Here is a 21,494-nt window from a genome sequence, read left to right on the forward strand (position 1 = left end):
TGTTTCCCTCCATATCAAACTTCTTGAGCATCTCCTTGATATATTTAGCTTGATTGATGAAGATGCCTCCTTCAGACTGTTTGATTTGAAGCCCGAGGAAGTAGTTCAGCTCTCCCATCATGCTCATCTCAAACTCACTCTGCATCAAATCAGCAAACTCTTCGCAGAGGCGATTGTTAGTAGCACCGAAAATGATATCATCAACATAAATCTGTACTAATAACATATCCTTATTTTGCTTTTTTAGAAATAATGTTGTATCTACATTTTCCCTAGAGAATTCATGTTCTAATAGGAATTTGCTAAGCCTCTCATACCATGCTCTAGGTGCTTGTTTTAAACCATAAAGTGCTTTGTTTAGTTTATATACATGATTGGGATATTGATGATTTTCAAAACCAGGAGGTTGTTCTACATATACCTCCTCATTAATATACCCATTTAAAAAAGCACTTTTTACATCCATTTGATATAGTTTGAAGTCCTTAGAGCATGCATATGCTAATAATAATCTAATAGCCTCAAGTCTAGCTACGGGAGCAAAGGTTTCATCAAAATCTATGCCTTCTTCTTGATTATAACCCTTTGCTACTAGTCTAGCCTTATTCCTTATAACAATTCCATTTTCATCTAGCTTATTTTTATATATCCATTTAGTACCTATAATTGGATATTCAGAAGGTCTCTCTACTAGATTCCACACTTTGTTTCTAGTAAATTGGTTTAGTTCTTCTTGCATTGCATTTATCCAATTTACATCATTTTCGGCTTCTTCTATATGTTTGGGCTCAAAGTGTGAAACAAAAGCTAGATGGTTATTCAAATTCCTAAGGGATGCTCTAGTCCTAACGGGTTGAGATGGATCATCTAGAATTAGTTCCTTAGGATGCCCATGAGCATACCTCCAAGCTTTAGTTAGCCCATGATCCACAATACCCTCTTGGCTTGATGATTCTCTTTCAATCAACTTTTGATTATTATCTTGAAATCCCATCTCATCTATCTTTTCTTCAAGTATTTCAACATCATCATCAAAATTAATCTTCTTACTAGACGAGATGTCACTAGAGTCATCAAAAACAACATGTATAGATTCTTCTGTAACTAAGGTTCTTTTATTAAAGACTCTATAGGCTTTACTAGTTGTAGAATAACCTAAGAATATTCCTTCATCCGATTTAGAGTCAAATTTACCTAGATTATCTTTCCCATTATTATGAACAAAACACCTACATCCAAAAACATGAAAGTAATTAACTTTTGGTTTTCTGTTTTTCCAAAGTTCATAAGGTGTTTTCTTTATAATGGGTCTTAACAAAACTCTATTTAATATATGGCAAGAAGTATTAATGGCTTCTCCCCAAAAGTACTTAGGGAGGTTACTTTCACATAACATAGTTCTAGCCATTTCTTCTAGTGTTCTATTTTTCCTTTCCACAACTCCATTTTGTTGTGGTGTCCTAGGAGCTGAAAAATTATGGGTTATCCCCTTTTTACTACAAAACTCCTCAAATGACTGATTTTCGAATTCGGTACCATGGTCACTTCTAATAGCTATTACTGAGTTATCTCTAGCATTGGTTACTTCTTTATGGAATTTCTTAAAGACAAAAAATGCTTGATTCTTATGTGCTAGGAACATGACCCATGTGTACCTAGAATAATCATCTACAATGACTAAACCATATTTATTTCCACCTAGGCTTGTTGTTCTAGTTGGACCGAATAGATCCATGTGTAATAATTCTAGAGGTCTAGAAGTAGAGACACATTTTATGGATTTAAATGAGTTCCTAGATTGTTTGCCAAATTGACATGCTTCACATATTTTGTTCTTTTCAAATTTTAATTTTGGCAAACCTATCACGGAGTCTCTTTTAACTAGTTTAGTTATTGTGTCCATGCTTGCATGACCTAACTTACGGTGCCATAACCAACTAGCATCATTTTCTTTAGTTTCATTAACAACTAAACATTGGTTATGTTTTGCAAGATCTTCTAGGTCTACAACATATACATTTCCACGCCTAATCCCTTTAAAAACTAAACTATTATCATTAGGATTTGTTATAATGCATAGTGATGGTTTAAACATAACATCATATCCTTTATCACATAATTGACTAATGCTTAACAAGTTATGCTTAAGACCATCAACATATCTAACATTATCTATAAAAGTAGAAGGGGTGATTTGAACTTTACCAATACCAATGATGTGACCTTGGTTGTTGTCTCCAAAAGTCACAGCACCTCCCTTCTTAGCTTCGAGGGTGAAGAATTGATCTTTATCACCCGTCATGTGCCTTGAGCAGCTACTATCCAAATACCAGCAGTTTTTGTTGACCTTGGCTGCAAAACACTCCTACACAAGCAAATCATGTCATCTTAAGTACCCAAGTTTTCTTGGGTCCTTCATGGTTAGTCAAGTTGGTTCCTTTTGGAACCCATACCCTTTTTATTTTTCTTTTTGTTTTACTTTTCCTATAGTCACATACATTTACCTTATGTCCGATAGTTCCACAACAAAAGCAGGTTATTTTCTTAGTTTTAGTTTCTCCAGCTTTAACAAAGAAGTTACTAAGAAGTTTTTGTTTATTTCTTGGTTTATATCCTAACCCCGCTTTATTAAATACGGCTCGTTGACTATTAAGTATCATGTTTAACTTTTCAGAACTATAGGTAAATTTTTCAACTAAGGGTTTGTATTTGTTAAGTTCTTTAGTTAGTGTTTGATTTTCTGCTTTTAGATCATTAAGTTCTTTTGTGAGATCCTTGTTTAGGATTTGTTTATGGTTTTTGGGTTCTAATGTTTCTTTATTTAGCCTTTCATTTTCTTTAGTTAAGGTATTAGTCTTTTGAGTTAAAAGTTTATTGCTTGTCTTAAGTTCCATATTTTCTTTGGTGATTAAGTCCTTATCCTTAACTAATTTATCGTACTTAAGTATGTATGATTGATTAGCTATTTTTAGTTCTTTATTCTTCAGATTTATTGCCTTATATTCTATCATTAATTCATTAAAAGCATCATAAAGCTCATCAAAAGTAAAATCTAAAGGTGATTCGGATGTTACCTCACTTTCATTGGCCATGAAGCAGAGATTGGCCTTTTCCTCTTGTTCCTCATCCGATGAAGAGGATGATGAGTCGGAGTCGGATAGAGTCGTGACAAGAGCCTTCTTCTTTTTGTACTTGCTCTCCTTTTTCAGTAAAGGGCATTCAGCTCTTATGTGACCCGGCTTCTTGCACTCGTAACACCCAATCCCCTTGTTTTCCCTTTTCTTACCTTTGTCCTTGCGGTAGAAATTTGAGGGGCCTCTCCTTTGATGATAGGACTTCTTGTGGTTGATGAATCTCTTGAACTTGCACACAAGAAGAGCCTCACCATCATCTTCCTCATCCTCTTCTTCGTCACTGCTGCTACTGCAAGATAAGTCCTTGTTAGATGAAGTAGATTTTAGAGCTATTACCTTTTTCTTATGGGAGGACTCTTCCTCGTTGTGTTGCTTCATGGTTAGCTCGTGCGTCATTAGGGATCCAAGAAGCTCCTCTAGTGGTAACTTGTTCAAGTCCTTGGCTTCTTGGATTGCCGTCACTTTAGCTTCCCACGACCTAGGTAGACACCGAAGGATTTTCCTGACAAGATCACTGTTAGTATAGCTCTTGCCAAGGCTTTTTAGGCCATTGACAATGTCTGTAAACCTAGTGAACATGCTAGTGATTGTCTCATTAGAATCCATTCTAAATAGTTCATACTTATGAACCAGTATATTTATTTTGGATTCTTTAACTTGATTTGTGCCCTCATGGGTCACTTCAAGTCTATCCCAAATCTCTTTTGCAGAGTTGCAAGTAGAGACCCTATTGAATTCATTTCTATCTAAGGCACAATAAAACACATTCATAGCTTTAGAGTTTAGTTGTGCCTTCCTCATGTCATGTTCATCCCAATCCGTTTCTAGTTTGGGTACCTTGACACCATCTACATATATGGATGGGATGTATGGCCCATTTACTACAATAGTCCACATCTCATAGTCTTGGACTTGGATGAATATTCTCATCCTAGCCTTCCAATATGAGTAGTCAGACCCATTAAAGAATGGGGGTCTTTGGGTGGACTGACCCTCAATGTGGGAAGATCCAAATGGGGTTGTCATTTCGATCTTTTACTCTTGGGTGGAAGAGTTTAGGCTCTGATACCACTTGTTGCCCAGATAGACAACCCAAGAGGGGGGGGGTGAATTGGATTTTAAAATAATTTAGATAATTTAAAACGTTATGGATGATTAATTAAAAACTATTGCAAGTTATTTAATTAATTACTATGTGCTGTGAGTAATATGAAATGAGAAGAAGGAGAGACAATCAATCACAAACACAAGTTTTATAGTGGTTCGGAGCTAACCCTTGCTCCTACGTCCACTCCCCAAGTCTCACTTGGGAATTCACTATAATCCCCTTGGATTACAGCCGGTTGTTTTCCAAGCTCACAACCAAACTTGTTGTTTTACGAGCTCACAACGAACTCGGTCGGTTTTCCCAGGCTCACCGACTAGAACCACCCCCGATTGTTTTTCCGGGATCACAATCGAACCCTTACACATGTTGGTTTTAACTCGGCTCACCAACTAACCTCAATCCCCTTGATTCAATCCCCGATTGAACCAAGTAAATACAAGTTGTAGAGAGAAAACAGAAAATGAGCTTCTCAAAAAGCAGATGAAAACAATATGAACAATAAATGAAGTTAAGAAGCCTCAAACGCTTTTAGATTGGAGATGAGGAATGGCTTCTTAAACTTCTGGTCTCCTCTTGAAAGAGTAGTCGACTTGAATACAGGAGAAGGAGGCTTTAATTGCTGGGAAGATGTAGTTGGAAGCAGTAAATGCAGATCTTCCTCTTTTTCGTTGAAGAGCACGTTGCAGAGCTTGAATGCTTGATTAGTTGGAGTGAAAATAGTTGTTCCCTCTCTTGCTACAGTCCTCTGTGGCTATTTAAGCCAACCCCCACGGAAATTAGCCGTTAGAGTGCTTTTTCTGTCCGTTCTGAACACTCTGCGCAGCCTGACAATATGACCGTTGGTGGGTTGGAGTCGACTCGCGCGATCAGGAGTCGACTCGGCTGTAGCGGAAGTCGACTCAAGCTTTTCCGGAGTCGACTCGGCAACTGTTCCAAATTTGAATTAAAGTTGCCTTCACGACTGGGAGTCGACTCGTCTTGACCTGGAGTCGACTCGTCAACTTCTGGAGCTGACTTGGCAATTTTGGAGTCGGCTCATCCACTGAAGTCCGTGGATCCAATTTTGAATTTTGTCCACTCGAGTCGACTCGACTGTCCTGGGAGTCGACTCGAATCTCAGAGCCCGAACTCCCGATCCTCTGTCTTTTGGCTCGTCCAGTCTTGGAGTCGACTCGGCTCTCAGTTTCCGAAAGATGGTCTTCTGCCTTTTGACGTGAAGCTGTCTTGGAGTCGACTCGAGCTGTCTGGGAGTCGACTCGAATCTCAGAGGCAGTAACTTGGTTTTCTGTCTGTCTTGGGGTCGCGGTGTCTTGGAGTCGACTCGCGTATTGCGGGAGTCGACTCGAATCTCAGAGTCCATAAAATGGTCTCTGACTTTCTTTGTGTACCGCTGAGAGTCGACTCTTGCTTTCTTTGGAGTCGACCTGTCAACCATCGGAGTCGACTCGCGTTCCACTGGAGTCGACTCGAATCTCAGATCCGAAAACTGCTCTCTGACTTTTCTACCTGTGACTGCTTGGAGTCGTCGACTCTTACTTCCCTGGAGTCGACTTGGTGAACATTGGAGTCGACTCGCGCACTTCAGGAGTCGACTCGTTGACAGGTTCTGAGTTGATCCTTTCTGTTCTTCTGTCTGTTCTCAGTCGGAGTCGACTCGTACTCATCTGGAGTCGACTCGAGCTCGTGCCAGTGAACTTGATACGCTTGGAGTCGACTCGTGATACTCGGGAGTCGACTCGAGTCTCAGACATTGGTTCAAACAGACTCCTTAACTTATCCAACAATTATGAACCAAGTCTTGGGACACTTAGACAGGATTTTCACTGAAACACTCAATTGAATTCATTAGTAATTAAAAGATATACTCAAATGCTTTGAGCTCATCAAAATCAAATGGGGTTTTAATCAATCACTCCACACAGAGCCAAGAGTTGAAGATACAATCTTTGCAGGATCAGCTTGACCATATTTCATATTTTTTGCAGAGATTTGATCCTCCGGTACATAACTAAATCTATATGAATATTTTACGTAATTATAATGTATTCTAGTATGAGCGTGATGACTTTCGTATTCTTAGTTTCTAAAGTATTTTTTTTCCATGTAGGTTGCTGATACTTCATCTACTCGTAGAGATAATGATGCCGTCGACCCTTGATACATCGTAGATTGTTTACTTAGAAATTTAAGATGTATGTTTTTAGTATGTTTTTGAAGTACAATATAATCAAATATGATAATATGAATATTTTGAATGAAAAGTTCTTGTTTGTGACGTACATTTTGTTATCTATGTGATTTAGTGTATTTGTTTTGTTGTAATTTAATGTATACAGAGTATTAAAAATTGCTTTTACGAATTTTTTTTTAAAAAAAAATTTCTATTGTCGACGCTTTTAAGCGTCGACAATAGCAAGTGCCACAGAAACTGGCACGCCTTTAACGACGCTTTATAGCGTCGGGCAAAACCCATTAACCGACGCTTTTAAGCGTCGGCCTAGTCCGACAGAAATCCACCGTTTGAAGCGTCGGTCGAAGTTGGCCGATGCTTTTAAGCGTCGGTTATCTCACAGATGAACGACTTAAAAGCGTCGGCATACATGGCCGACGCTTTCTTCAAGCGTCGGCATAAACTGAGCCCACCCCCACCTGCCTGACGTCTTACGCACGCTTTTGGGGGCATTGGCAGAAAATGTACCGACGCTTAAAAGCGTCGGTAAAGACCAAATAAAGCGTCGGGACATATCCTTTCTTTTGTAGTGGTAGTGCTTGCTGAATGCATCCATATTTGAGTTATTATTGTCCCCTTCTATCACGACTGAAGTCTTAACTATATTTTCTTTAATTGTGCATTAACATATCCATATTATACTATTGTGATCTAGGAGGATCTTCAGACTCGATGTGGACTATTTTAGCTATGACGAGTATGGCTGGATAAAATCGAGGGATGAGATCAACCATGCCCTTTAATGGGCGACACCCCTAGCGATCGAGCCCAAATTCTATCATTTAGGGCAGAAAATGGGTCGGCCTGAAACAGGTTCGTCAAACTGAAACTTTTTTTTTAGGGTAAAACTTTGATAAAACATAGCTATCTAACTGAGAAAATCAGGCAAAGCGATAGAAGACAGAGTTAATGTAAAAGTGGAGATCTTTCGCCTCAAAATTTTTTGTGTTTTCTAAAATATTTCTACATGTAGTGTATTTTAGAAAAGAGAATTCTATTAGAATTAGGAAGAGCCTATGTATTTTGATTTTTTAACTATTATTAAAAAAAAGAAAATGAGACATAAGTCCTACTTTTGTAATTCTTTCATCTTCCTCTAATTTTCTTTTGAGATATTCGAGTTAAGCAGGTTGAGAAAAAACTTTCTTCTGTCCAATCGGATCAAAAACTACAAAATGACCATCATGTGAATTGCATCTAAAATTTAGTATTAATATCTTTCATAATGTCAACTATGAGACCCTGGAACTAGGCCCGGTCCATTTGACCGACCCAGTCCCAGAGTTTAGCCTCACATGCGGCGCACGTGAGGTAGCGGGATGGAGAGATCCATCCCGAAGAAGAAGGAGGAGCTCCTGTTTTAGGGCTTCTCCTCTTTCTCCTTTGAGACCATCGGAAGAGGAGCCGCCATTCCTCCTTCTTGGGCGATCTTCTTCCTCGTGCAGCCGCCCAAGAGAGAGAGAGAGAGAGAGAGAGAGAGCCGAGAAGCCACAGCACGGGTCTTCCTTTTTCTCCATTGCCGCTGGAAAGAAGCCGCCGGATCTTCGCCGGGGCTGAGGTAAGGGTTTCTACCCTTCATTTCTTGTTATACCATTTGAAAAGAAAGAAAGAAAGAAAGAAAAAAGAAAGAAGAAGAGAGGGAAGAAGGAGAACGCTGACCGTCGTGGGCTCTTATTCTCCTTCCGTCCGCATGCCTCCTCCGCGGTAAGAAGAAGAGGGCCGGCCGTCGGCCTCGACTTGGCCTCTCCCGAGCTCGCCGACCTCCCTTCGCGGAAGAAGAAAGAAGAAGAAAGAAAAGGGGGGAAGGAGAAGAAGTCGGGAGAAGAGGAGGAGGAAAAAAAAAGAAAAAAGAAAGAAAGGGGGGAAAGAAAAAAAAAGAAGTCGAAAAGAAAAGAAAAAGAAAAGAGAAGGAAAGAAAAGAAAAGAAAATAAAAAGAAAATAAAATAAAATAAAAAAGAAAAGAAAAGAAAGAAAGAAAGAAAATAAGAATAATAATAAGAAAATAAAGGGAAGTGGGTGGTTTACGGGTCTGAATCCGAATCCGAATACGAACCCGAACCCGGGATGCTAGACACCTCTGCAGAGTCGGTCCTGCGAGAATGTTAAAATTTAAGTTATATATATATTGTGATGAATTTTAAAAGAAAAATATGATTTTTAGATATTAGGTTCTACGAGGGATTTGTAAGATTAATTGGATTTGTTGTGCATCGTGTTCAAGGTAAGTAATGAACTACCTTTTCTAGACTCTTCATTTATATAATATTATTTTTGCATCAAATAAATTGTTAATGAATTTATATATGATTTATGAATTTTACGAGATGATGATTTGAATGAAAGATAGATAGATAAATCGGAACAATATTTTTTGAATATATTTACTGTTCTTGCATCATATATGCATATTTAGATCGAATTATGATATATTTATTATGTTACAAAAGAATTTTGATGTACATCAGATTTGGAACTCTCAGCCTGACTATGTTCTGCACCCTGCTAATTGAGGGTTATGCATTGGCAATTCTAGCCCCACCATAGGGTATAAGTGTGGTATTCTGGCCCACTCCGTAAGGTATAAGTACGGTTATGTTTCTGGCCTAGCCACAGGGTATAAGCGTGGTCATAGTTAAAGGCTGTTGAGATGAATGTGATTTGTTTCGAATCAGATTTATGATTATGTATATGGATATTTGAAAGATACAGATTTCAATGAATTTGTGTTTGAAAAGAAATTGATTATGTCATTATGCTGATTCATCGTAATTTGTATTTATATTTTATGTTATTATATGAATTGTCTAGTTAAAGTATTTATTACTTACTGGGCTGTCTAGCTCATTATACGATTTCTTACTGTTTTTACAGTTCCGAAGAATTAGCTCGATCCAGGGTTTTACAATATGGGAGAGCGAATAAAAGAATTATGGCACAAGTTATCTTAGATTAGGTTTTATTTAAATTGATGTTTTATCTTTATTGTTCCGCTGCGTATTTAGAACTGTGAGACCTTATAATTTGTGTCAGTCAATGAAATAAGATTGCATTTATTTTAGTTGAATTATTTTAGTTACATTTTTGAGATTTGGTTAAGATGCCTTGCATGCTTGTGGAGAGAGAGTTTCCTACGGATGTGCGGCGGTTGGCGCGGGCCTCCAGCTCGCGATCTTAGGTCGAGGGCGTGACATCAATTATATGAATTTTATATTATTTGGATGTGCACATATTGTAGTTTAAGACCATGTCTTTGAGCAGGCATGGTCTCCAACCATGGTGGGAAGTTCTACCCATTGAGAGGCCATCACATATTGAAGTTGTAGAATATTTCTATAAATTTGGTAGTAATAGTTCTAGTCCTCGTAAAGCAAATATATATAACAACGCAGGACCTCACCCAAAATGGCTAGTCGGAAGGTATTATTTGAGTTTCTTGATCCTGTATAAGTACCCAAAATCTACCCAGCAAATAACTGATGTGGGACTAAACACACGCCCGCATGGGTTCTCATATACTCCCTCCTTTCAAGCCTTGACGTCCTCGTCAGGCTAAGGGTTCAAATCCATTCAAATCTAATCATAAGCACCACGATCAGTCCGTAGTCAGCCCCAATGGATCTGTGCTGCAGTGTCCCCTAGTCCATATAGGTTGTGGGCCGGGTTCGCTCTGATACCATTTGTAACAACCCAGGACTTCATCCAAAATGGCTAGCCGGAAGGTATTATTTGAGTTCCTTGATTCTGTATAAGTACTCAAGATCTACCCAGCAAATAACCGATATAGGACTAAACACACGTCTGTACGGGTTCTCACAATATATGCTTGCTATCATGTTCGACAAGAGCTAATATAGCATGAGGTTGTTTTACAAACAAAAAGACTTACCTTTGCTCATCGAGCAACAACTCGCAAATTCACCATTTAAGGAATTCTTAGCAAAAAATAAACAACTGTTTGGTTGCATTCAAGCGGACTAGTTTGCACCTTTCCGTGCGAAAGAAGGATTCGCCTTCCTTCGAGAGAAGGCTGTTATTTATTTCCCTTCTTATACTATTGATTTTTGCAGAGTTTATTTTATAATTAGGTAATTCAATTATTTCCAGATATTTTGCAGGAAAATCTTCGTAAGATCTAAATCGTATCCATCCCATCAGGTATCTACAGCCACCAAATTTAATTTATTGCATGTAATGACCTTCTTTCAAGCAAAACCATCTCCCTTAATGACATATTTTCCTTTTTTTGGATATAACAACTTGATTGACACGTCACATATATAATTAACAAAATTGGTTGTTTCATTTCTTTCAAGAGGATTGGATTAGTTAATTTAATGATTTTAACTTTCAAATTCCATAATATCCAGCTTCCCAAGTATGTTAAATGAAATATACCATATTGGAGACATCCCTACTACGAATCTTTGTATGGTAGAGGACATTTAATTTGAGGTATTGAATATCCTAGACAAACTTTAATTTAATTCGAGATAAGACACACCACATGATTTCTATTTAGCAAACTTTGAGTAATCTCTAGCTTAATGAATAAAAAACTCGTCTTACCATATCTTGGATGTCTCATCATTATTTGATATCATGGATATCGTATTACTGTATGATTCCTTTTACCAAACTTGATGCACAATTAGCTAGTTTTGCATGCGCTTATTTATCACCCATCATCTATAATGTGTGGCAAGCTCAATATCATAGTCTCAATTTCATGTATCAACATCGACAACAGTGTCTGATGTTAGAGTTACAACTACCAATTGATTTGACAATTCATGAGGGGAGAAAAAAATCAAAAAAAAAAAAGAAAAGAAAATTGGATCTATGTGAATAGCATCATTCCTTTGCAGATATTGTTATGGAGCTTGTCGATTACAGATCATCACCGAAGATTTTGATCAAAGTTTCTTCCCAAAACCAAACTGGGAAATAAAGAGAGTTTGTTGTTGTTTGTCATTCATTGCTAGGATTATAGGATGATGTCAAGCTTTTGCAAAGAAGGCTGACTGTTAATTAGTAGTTATGGGCATATTAGGTCATAGGGGAGTTATTGGAGAGGGCCACCTCTTGCTTTGGAACATTCGCGCTATGTTGAGTGGTGGCGTGGCCTTTCAGACGAAGCATATTTTCAAAGAGACGGATAAATCAGCGGACTTTGTGTGGCTTCGTATGTGGCTAGTCACTCTATGGGTTGGACAAGAAGAACTGCCTAGAGTGCTCTAAAATTTATTATTTTTTAATTTAATTAGGTGTATCTATAATGTTAGTATTGTATGAACCATCTGTTTTAGTTATTAAAATAATAAAATAAAATATAAAAAAAAAAAAAAAAAAAAAAAAAAAAAAAAAAAAAAAAAAAAAAAAAAAAAAGAAGAAGAAGAAGAAGAAGAAGAAGAAGGAGGAGGAGGAGGAAAGAATCCGACAGGGGAGCTTACTCAGATAGAGACGGCCGCCTACTCAGCTGGTGGTGGTTTTATCCTCCTCTTAAATAAGTAAATTATAATCGTGTGGGAGCGGTAGGTTATGTCCAGGACACCACATGCCGCTCAAATCGACGGTCTTCAAGACCCGCCTCGAATCTAACACATCAATTTCTTTACGTCCGCGAGACAACCTACCGCAGAACAAGAAGCCCTGCCCATTGTACTAAATTGCAATAATACCCCACCGTACTTCGGCTTAGAAGGAAGAGTTCTAAATTAAAAGAAGGTAAATAATTCCCATCTGCACTGCATTTGAACTAATCTCGGTATCGCCATTGCAGATATATTCTTTCATGTACAAAACTTTTAGCTCCTTATACTTTCCTAGATGCATACTTAAGTTCCTAATCTTTTTTAATATATTAAGTCCTGATTAGGAAAAGCCCTGTCGGCTGCGTAAATTGCGATAATACCCTTCCCAATGCCGGAAGGAAAGGGGAGGAGATCCAAAGGAGGCCCCAGACAAAGGAAGAGCCAATGGATTTGGGAGCGATGGAAGCAGCGATGACGGGCGAGGAGAGCAGCGGGAGCTGGAGCTTGTCGACGAACTGGATCGCCGCTGAGGGGTCCCTCCGAGACTCCATCTTCTTCGAGACCTCCGACGAGGACGCCTCCCCCCCGACCTCGAGCGGCGTTCTCCTCGTCCGGCCGCCCTCCGACGACCCCCCACCTTGCGAGGTCACCAGTAAGCCCAAGATCTCTCCTTTTATTTGATTTCTTGATATTAGATGGAATCATATCGTCGATTATGAGATGGATGATTTCTTTGCGTTAATTGGTGAGAATTCTTTAGGCTTTCTTTGTGTGGATTCTGGATCTTGGATATGAATAAAGATTTTGGGTTCTGGTGGAAAAAATCCCCAATTGTTGGAGGTAATCGGGGATTTTTGTTTTCTTGGAGTGATCGATGGATGTGGCTATTGATCAGAATTACTTGATTTTGAACTGCCTGCAAACTAGATTGGACTTTTTTGTACATCAAGAGAACAAAACCTTTTTTCTAATGTGGATTAGATCATGATCTAAGGAAACTTGGCTACTGCATTGTTTTGGTTACTTTCACTCTGATTTTAATGGTTGAAGACATAGCACATTCAGATCTACCTAGAAGACAAAAAAAACTTCGTTAGAAAATTTTTACTGGCGTCCTGGTACAGTGTTACTTTCTTTTGTATTCCTATAACGTCATGTTAGGGTTTGCCTTTTTTGAAAAAAAAGGAAATTTAAGAAGGGGGAATTTTTATCTCAAAAGAAAGGAAAAATTGGGAATTTTCCTTTATAATGATATTATTTGGAATATAGTTCTACGAAAAAAAAATTACATTACTATGCTTCCTTTTATTGCGTAATGGCTGCTCTACTGTTTGTTATTTCTTGTTTTGAAGTTTTGACAAGGTTGGGAATCCTAAGGCCTACAAGCAATTCAGTTTGTCAATTTTTATTAAAAAAAGGTTAAATAAAAGTTAAAGTAAATGAGTTTTAATGAGAACTCTTGGTTGCTTTTCAAAAAACCGTTTTGTCAAAACTGATAGACCATTAAACCTGGAAAATGAGTTTTTTCTGATGAAAAAAAGAAAACTTCCCTGTTGTTTCTCATAGAACAATTTTGACAGACAGATTAGGTTTTATGATTCCCTGTTTTAACTAAGCTTACAAACAACCAAAGAGCCCCCACACGTGTGATGCACATACCCATGTTTATGAAGGCAAAGTAGGAGGTTTATGCATGTTGTAGGATGTCTCATCTAAGCATCTAATTTGAAGTTTCACCTACATTTACACCATTTCAGATCAATTTACCTATCCCACTAAATTGTTCTTTTGGTGTGACCATTGGTTGCATATGTAAGTGATATCTAAAGTGATCGAGATTTAGTCATCTTGCATTTCAAATGCTATAGCTTGGGATTGGCGGTTTGGACTTTCAATTGCCCAATGTGGTAGGATGTGCTATGCACAAGAGGACTCTATAGATGGCTGTGTAGTTATAATATGCTTTTTTCTCCTCTCTCTTTTTCCTTTTTCTAATTACTTCAGACTTGGGTAGAAACAAATTATACTTTTATCAAGGAATGCTCAAAAGGCTTTCCATTACTGACATATAGATGTGATTATTCAATTAATTTGATAAATCTCGCTTTGCATTTTGACAAATCATATTTACTAGACTTCTGATGAAAGAGATATCCTTTTACCCCCACAGGAGACTTCAAAACATGGAAATATTGGGATTCTAATTGACATGATAAGAAGAGAAAAAGGCGCTCTCAGTGCCTCTCCATATCTAGATTTCTCTCAATGCTTTCCCATATCATGCACAGGATCACGTGAGATGGTTGATTGAATGACCAAGTTGTTTTGGAGTCCCCATTAAAAAACATCTGCATTTGTAGGTTTCAAGCTCAAATCGTACTCTAGCATGAATATATGCATGGAAATGAAAATGCTTAGAGTTGTGATCATGAATTGTATAATTATTCTGAGGCTATAGTTACATCAAATGCATTCCTTTCCTAGTAGTATCTATTTCCTTCTTAATGGTCAAAAAAAAATGAGGCTTGAGGATGTAGCAGTTCCTTTTATTCCAAAAATAGAGCAGTGCTTTGGAGATACTATTGATGGAAATAATCTCATTATTGAGAATATTGAGGTTGTGGTCAACCATGCTATTTGAATGGGACATTTGAGAACTTTTGGTTCTCCTGGAATTTTTCCTTTTCTCACGATCGAGTAACTTGAGTTTGTAACTTGTAGGAATTGTTGGTATTAAAACTACTTTTGTTCTATTATAATATACAATTGGCTCGAGACATTCATGGCCCTTCATGTGCCACTTGGGCGAGGTACTTTTGTTGTAAGCCTTTGAATCAGAAGTACAAGGCATTCATGACTGGTCTTTAAAAAAAAAAGGGGGTGCAAAAGCACCATCTCAGGCATAGGATTGATTTAATAGTGAGTTTTTGGTATTTTGAGTTTTAAGAGCTACATATGGAGCTGAACTGTTGGAGGTATTGACTGATGGTAGATGATGATTGCAATGAAATCTTGATGGACAAGTCTTACTGCCTTCAGTATTTTTACTGTTGTCTAGAATGTATGAGGGAATTGGTGATTAGAAGTATAGGGTACACAGAATATTAAATTTGGATTCAACTTAATACTGTGCTAAGCTATTATATTGTAGAAAAAGAAAGTCTAAAGTGGCTAAAGTAACTCCTTTGTAGACTTTGTAAGAGTCGAATAAATCATACATCATATATAGTACATAAGAAACAAGCTTCTCAACTATATATGTGGGCAACTATATTGGCCAACTTCAGTTTGATACTTATCAAATGTCAAATTGATTTAGATGAGCTTTTGTCGAATTTCTACTTTAACATTTATGTCTAATTTTTTGTGGCTTCTCTCTCTCTCTCTCTCCCCCCCCCCCCCCCCCCCCCTCTCCCTCACACAGTCTCTCCCTCCCTTAACGCCCCCCCCCCCCCCCCCCCCCCCCCCAATCCCACTTCTCTTCCTCCCCCCTTTTTCCTTTTGGACCTTTTGATCTGATCTCTGAGATCTCTTGTTCAAGGCAATTTAAGACATCTTGCACAAATAGCCAAAACACCATAAAAGGTTTTCCTTTTCCGTTATCCTTTACCAAAACTAATCTAAATTTTCAGTGTACTCATTAGAGACTTGCATCATGTCAAGGTTCATAAAGTTGGTGCTGGATTCAGCCAAGCTTATTGAGTTTCAATTACAGAAATTTCAGTATTTTCATTGCAAGTTTCTAGGTCTTGGCTGAGAGTGAGTTATTCGAAGAAGATGGAACGTCAAAATATTTTAAATATTTGGCTGTATAGTTCTGGTTGTTCTGTTGCAATTATTGAAACTGTTAAAAAAATTAAACACAATGTTAAATTTTTTTTGAAAGTTTACGTAACATTTGCCTGAGATTTGGACATTGACAAGATTTGCGTAAATATGATTAACATATAAAATTCATAGGAGGGCGACCTACAAATATTCTTAGACCATGTTGAGTTTCTAAAGATGGCACCTTATAAACAAGATTCAACCACAAATCTTCAAATTTTCAGCTGAAATCCTGCAAATCCAGTATTTAGGTGGCCCAATATCCTCTTGAATATTTTCTCTTTGCTTTCAAAACCCTGACAGAAACCTCAAATATTTCAATTCTTATTATAATTTACCTTTATGAATTTCTAGCAACCAAGAATCCAAATGCTTCTGATTTCCCCAGAGCTAGTAATATCCAAGTTTACTTTCTAGAATTTAAGTATATGAACAAATGACCGAAAGATAACACAATATAAAATGTAGGTTAGTTTCCATAGATAGTTGTATTTTGGCATAATAGAAATGTTTTGGTTTCAGTTTCAGAGTTCACTTGAAATTTGATATTCTAATTGTATTTCCACTGTACGTCCACCTAAATTCATTGTGATTTTTGTGATTTTCTTATGCTCATGCTCATTCGACCTCCAAAACAGCAAAGATAATCTTACTGCTGCTATCCACCTTTTTCTAAAAAAAATTATTTATGAATTAATTAACTTAGCATTTGCATAACAGCCTGAAGGGCATGTCCCCACTTTTTCCACTATAATGCTTAATCATTTTTTATAATAAAATATAGGAGCCCTATCCAGTTAATTAGGTAGTCTCATGTTTTAAATTTTAACTCAAAATCATTCATTTCCCACTTAAGTTCTGCCTTGTATAAATGTTTTTACCCTTTTGAATTTTTACTAACTTCCATAACATCTTTCTCATGGTGCAAGAATGTCCCCTTTTTTGTTGCATTTTGCTGCAATGCATGTAGCGGTGCTGCTGTTGTGGTTTTAATGAAAGGCATATCAAGATGGGCAGGTCTGATTTTAGACTTGAAGCAGTTGTTTATACTATTGGATAATTTATGCACATACAAATGTTATCAATGACATAGTGTCAACTTAGGTATTCTGGACTTATTTGGCAAGGAGGAGGGATCAAAATTTAGAAAATATGTAGATAATTGAACAAAAGTTTAGTAGGGATTCAGAGAATTTACACTGGAAAAATGGAAGATATTGAATTGTTGATACACATGGAAGACAGGCTCAAGAGAGACAGCAAATGACAAAAAACAGCAACCACACAACTGCCAGCAATTTAAGCTAACATCATTCATCTGTAATCCACAAGTAATACATAATTCATATGTAATGAACGAACTATTTGCGAAGTTTGTCAGATACTGAATAATTCATGGACAATTTGATTATTCAGGAATTAGGAATCATTCGGCTGGTTAAAAAAATGCAAGAATTATCTTTGTCTTTTCCATTAGTTTGAAAAATATATTATGACTATGCCGTGAATTACTTGCAAAACATAGTTGATTGTTTAATATATCAGGAACCTGTAGTAACAGTTCTTTGAAATATAAACTGATGCAGATGATTATATACATGCTGGCTGCACAAATTGCTTATAGGATATTCTTAGCTGTCTAAGATCAGTGATGTACAACTGCAATGATGCTTCTGTCTCAAACAGTGTTAATCTTTTCTAATTGTTGGATAGTTTATGCCATACATGCTGCACTGCTGTTTGTATCTATCAGTCATGTACAACCACAACGAAGCATCTGTATCAAACTGTATCTATCTTTTCTAATTGTTGGATAGTTTATCTCATACATGCTGTATTACAGTCTCGTTCAGGGAAAAGCATGAAATTCGCAGGGTCTATATACGAAGTACAGCCCAGGTGTATGAGATATACTATGCTGCTGATCAGCAGAATAAAAGTAAGGAATATCTGTGTAGAGTACGTTGTGATGCTGCTGCTAGAGAATTGATGCCACCAATTAGTTCTGAGGGAGCTATCACTGAATGCCAAAATGGTAATAATGAGACTTTGGAAAAACATGGAAAGATGGCCACAAGTGACTGTAATAATAGCGTTGAAGATGGCTGGGTAGAAGTGAAGGTTCCTGATTCGCTTCAACAAAATGACCAAGCAAATGCTTTGTCAAAGAAGATTGATGGAAATTCCAGTGCAAACTTTCAGGTTATTTTGCAATTTCCCATCAACCATGATGCTTCTCTCTCTTTCTCTCTCTCTATAGGTCTTTGTTTTTACTGTTTCATTCTGGACTTAAATTGCAGATTCATTATGAGGCAAGAGCTGTGATTTTTTCAGATACTCCTTGTCTGTCCCTTACACTTCAGTTGCTTTCACTTCAAACTAAGACGTGCATTCATGTAGAGGAGATTTATGTATATGCTTATCCTGTCGATTCCCCCAATCTTGATCCTCCTTTGAGTATGGAGGGAAACTTGGGTGAAAATCCTCTGCTAGACATGCTTGTTCCTAGGTTTCTGCAATTATCCAAATCGGGTACTAGCAGAATACAGGATAAGTATTTTTCTGTGGACACAGGAGTGCGAAAACACCAGCACTGTTTGGATAAAGCAGCTGGACAAAGCATCTTGGACATGCATGGGACAGGCCTCCAAGAAGCAACTTGTAGTATGAAGGAGCCAAGTTTGGAGCTATTGCAGGAAGAAACCAAGGTAAAATCTGAAAATATACAATTGGGATTTGGCCAGAAAGTGACAGATCGAGCTGATCAAGATTTGGGGCCAGTGCATGAGGAAACTGAGATAAGACCAGAAAATGCACAGTTGGCGTCTAGCCAGAAGGTTACAGATCAAGCAGATCAAGAGTTGGGCCCAATGCAGAATCAAACCGAAGTAGAACCCGAAAATGTACAGTTGAGATCTGACCTGAAGACAACAGATCAAGCAGATCAAGAGTTGGGGCCAGTGCAGGAACAAACTGAGGTACAACCAGAAAATATACAGTTTGGTTCCAGCCAGAAAGTAACAGACATGGATCAGGTGCCAAAGTCTGTTGTGGAAGAAAATAATCCGGCCTACAGTCGTGTTGAGAAAGTGCTGGATGAGCTGGTTTTAAGAATGGGAAGAATAGAAGCTTTTTGTTCAAGGTTTGAGGAAAACATGATGAAACCCCTTAGCTGCATTGAGATGAGGCTCCAGCAAATAGAGCAGCGATTTGATGTATTTGCTGTAGGAATTCAGTCTTCTGAGAGAAACCTTTCTTCAAGGATATCAGCCCCTGAATTTTCATTTGATGAATCTGACTCAGATAACAAAGGTTGCAACACTTCATTCACAAAAGGGGTGGATATTTTATCTACTGACTCATCATTTCCAGCTAATGATGTTGCAGTTTCTCTACCTGAATCAAAGATGTGCCCAGGTCTGGCCGTTAAGGCACCTGAATTCCATAATCAAGATGATTTGTCATCATCAGCTAGTGATGGGGCAACTTCCGTGCCTGAATCTAATATGCATCCAGGACTGGTAGTTAAGGTACCAGAATTCCTTAATGAGGAAGAGTGTACCAATGCTGAGGATACCTTAGATTCAGTTGTGAAGGATCACCCCCAGGATAAAACATCTCTATGCATTGATGGTGCATTAGCTTCAGCACTGGCAGCATTCCTGATGTCAACTACTGTCAAATCTCCCAAACATATCCCAGATGTGATGGAAGAACCTCATGGATTTTCTGTTGGTAATAACAATGACCCAGATTCCACTCCTGTTGGCACATCTTCTGAAGGATCTGATAACTTGTTCAGCAAAATTGACTTGGAGAAAAATGGTGGTGGCACATCGGATGTAGTAAAGGAAACTAATTGTAGTGGCTCTCTGTCGTCAGCTGATGTGCTAGCTCCTGATACATCTTTAAATGAATCTGATTTGAAGGATAAGGGTTGTGATACATCAGATGCTGCAAGAGGAGTTGCAGCTTTTGATGACTCATCATTGTTAGCTGACAACACGGGCTCTTCTGTGTCTGTGCCCCAGATTTCAGGTTTAATAGTTACAGCACCTGAATTTCCAGTTGAGGAAGATGATTTCATTGATTGTGGTAATGCTTCAGATTCAGATGTGGAAAATTTCCTTGAGGATCAAGAGTCTGTGCCCACTGCTGGTAAATCCACTTCGGCATTGGGAGAATTTCTTTCCTCAAGGAAAGTAAAATCATCTCACAATTCAACTTTGTTGGGAGAAACCCTGGACCTTTTTAATGGTGATAACCATAAGTTGGCCTCCTCTTCTTTTGACATTCCCTGTGAAGGAATTGAGAGAGTGGGTATCGAAAACCATGGAAAAGACATGATAGGCAAGGTTGATTTGGATCAAATCTTCAGCTTATTGCCTTCTGATGGTGGGTTGGAACAGAGGGAGCGTGTCAAGCTAAGACACCAGAATGGTTCCACTGAACCAACTATTGAAGGATCAACTACTAACTGCATGGCCCTTGAAGATGGCATAGAACAGAAGGATCATGGGGTAAAATGGTATGGATCAAATTCCACCGAGTCAACTGCAACGGATGAAGGATATTTCGTGCAGAAGGCATCTGATTTTATGCACTTTCAATCAAATGGAGGCATCCACAACAAATGGCATGATGGAAGCTGGGTAGATGATAGTGATGCTGAGGAAGCTGGACATGCTAGCCATAGCTTGAACCAACTTGGCAGAGGGTGGACAGAAGACTGCAGCACAGATTCAAGCTTTGATGAAAATTTCATCAAAAGTAAAGTTCAGATTGACTGGTCAGATGAGAGCAGCACAGATTCCATCGGAGGATCTTTCACTGTTAACCACCATAGTGGACAAGTTGCTGACAACTACAGAAGTTCACAGGCCTTTGTTGATGATTTCTCTGAAGGCATTGGTCTAAAATCTTCAGATTTTAGATATGAGAAGTCGTTGGCAGAGCTGATATGGGCTTTTGACTCGACGCTGGATTATGAAGGTCATACAGTGTTTGCTCCAGCAGGTTGGGGAACTGGATTTCCACTTGAAGCCTTGCTGGGTGAAACATCTAATGTGGAGGTGCAAGTTTCTACTGTCAAGGATGCTGATGATGGCAAATGCATGGCAGCTAATCTAGTGGAGATGGAAGATCTTAGTGTACCAAGTGAGACATGCCTATGGGATGCTGAACTGCAAGGTGAAAGGCGTAACCAACAGCCATTCTCCAGCCTTATTTAAGATAAACACGAACGATTGTACAGCACATAAATAAAAAGGAACTATTCGTGGCCAGATGATTATTTTAAGAGTATAATGGTTGGTTTTCTTCTCTTATGGTTCTTTTATTTTGTACACTGATGTTAATGACTACAAGTAAACTAAGGAATGGAGTTCGTGGTTGGTTAACCTACTGGCAAATCATCTGAATTTAGTGCATGAGTGAGCTCAGGTTTGATAACATTCTGCCCTTAAAGATATTGTGGCAACCAGTTGTCCAGTTCTATTTTATTTTAAGTTGGTCCAATGAGGTTCTTGCCGAGACCATAAGCATCTACGGAAGAAATCGTGCATTAGAGATGTTATTGATGACAACTCTCAAAGCTGGCTTTTTTATAACCACCGAAGTGTAAACAAGCCAAGCTCCCAAGCTGGACCTAGCTTGAACTTGG

General features: G+C 38.2%; 1 protein-coding gene and 1 long non-coding RNA gene across 3 annotated transcripts; both read left to right on the forward strand.

Annotated features, from left to right (window-relative positions):
* Window positions 1–6,202: 6,202 nt before the first annotated feature.
* Window positions 6,203–6,517, forward strand: LOC120104861. The gene is made up of 2 exons (XR_005507214.1): window positions 6,203–6,242; window positions 6,350–6,517. It is a non-coding gene; the product is annotated as an uncharacterized LOC120104861 (long non-coding RNA).
* A 5,857-nt stretch (window positions 6,518–12,374) lies between these two features.
* On the forward strand, window positions 12,375–21,231 carry LOC103722262. Of its 2 annotated transcripts, none has more exons than XM_008812743.4 (3): window positions 12,375–12,656; window positions 17,676–18,034; window positions 18,133–21,231. In XM_008812743.4, the coding sequence occupies exons 1-3, from the start codon at window positions 12,449–12,451 to the stop codon at window positions 21,061–21,063; spliced, it is 3,498 nt and encodes a 1,165-aa protein (XP_008810965.2). In that variant the 5' UTR covers window positions 12,375–12,448; the 3' UTR covers window positions 21,064–21,231. The 2 variants fall into 2 exon arrangements, with proteins under 2 accessions (XP_008810965.2, XP_008810966.2); XM_008812744.4 differs by having other exon boundaries at window positions 12,376–12,649.
* Window positions 21,232–21,494: the final 263 nt, after the last annotated feature.

Source organism: Phoenix dactylifera, unplaced genomic scaffold, assembly GCF_009389715.1.
Source record: "Phoenix dactylifera cultivar Barhee BC4 unplaced genomic scaffold, palm_55x_up_171113_PBpolish2nd_filt_p 000130F, whole genome shotgun sequence".
NCBI lineage: Eukaryota > Viridiplantae > Streptophyta > Magnoliopsida > Arecales > Arecaceae > Phoenix > Phoenix dactylifera.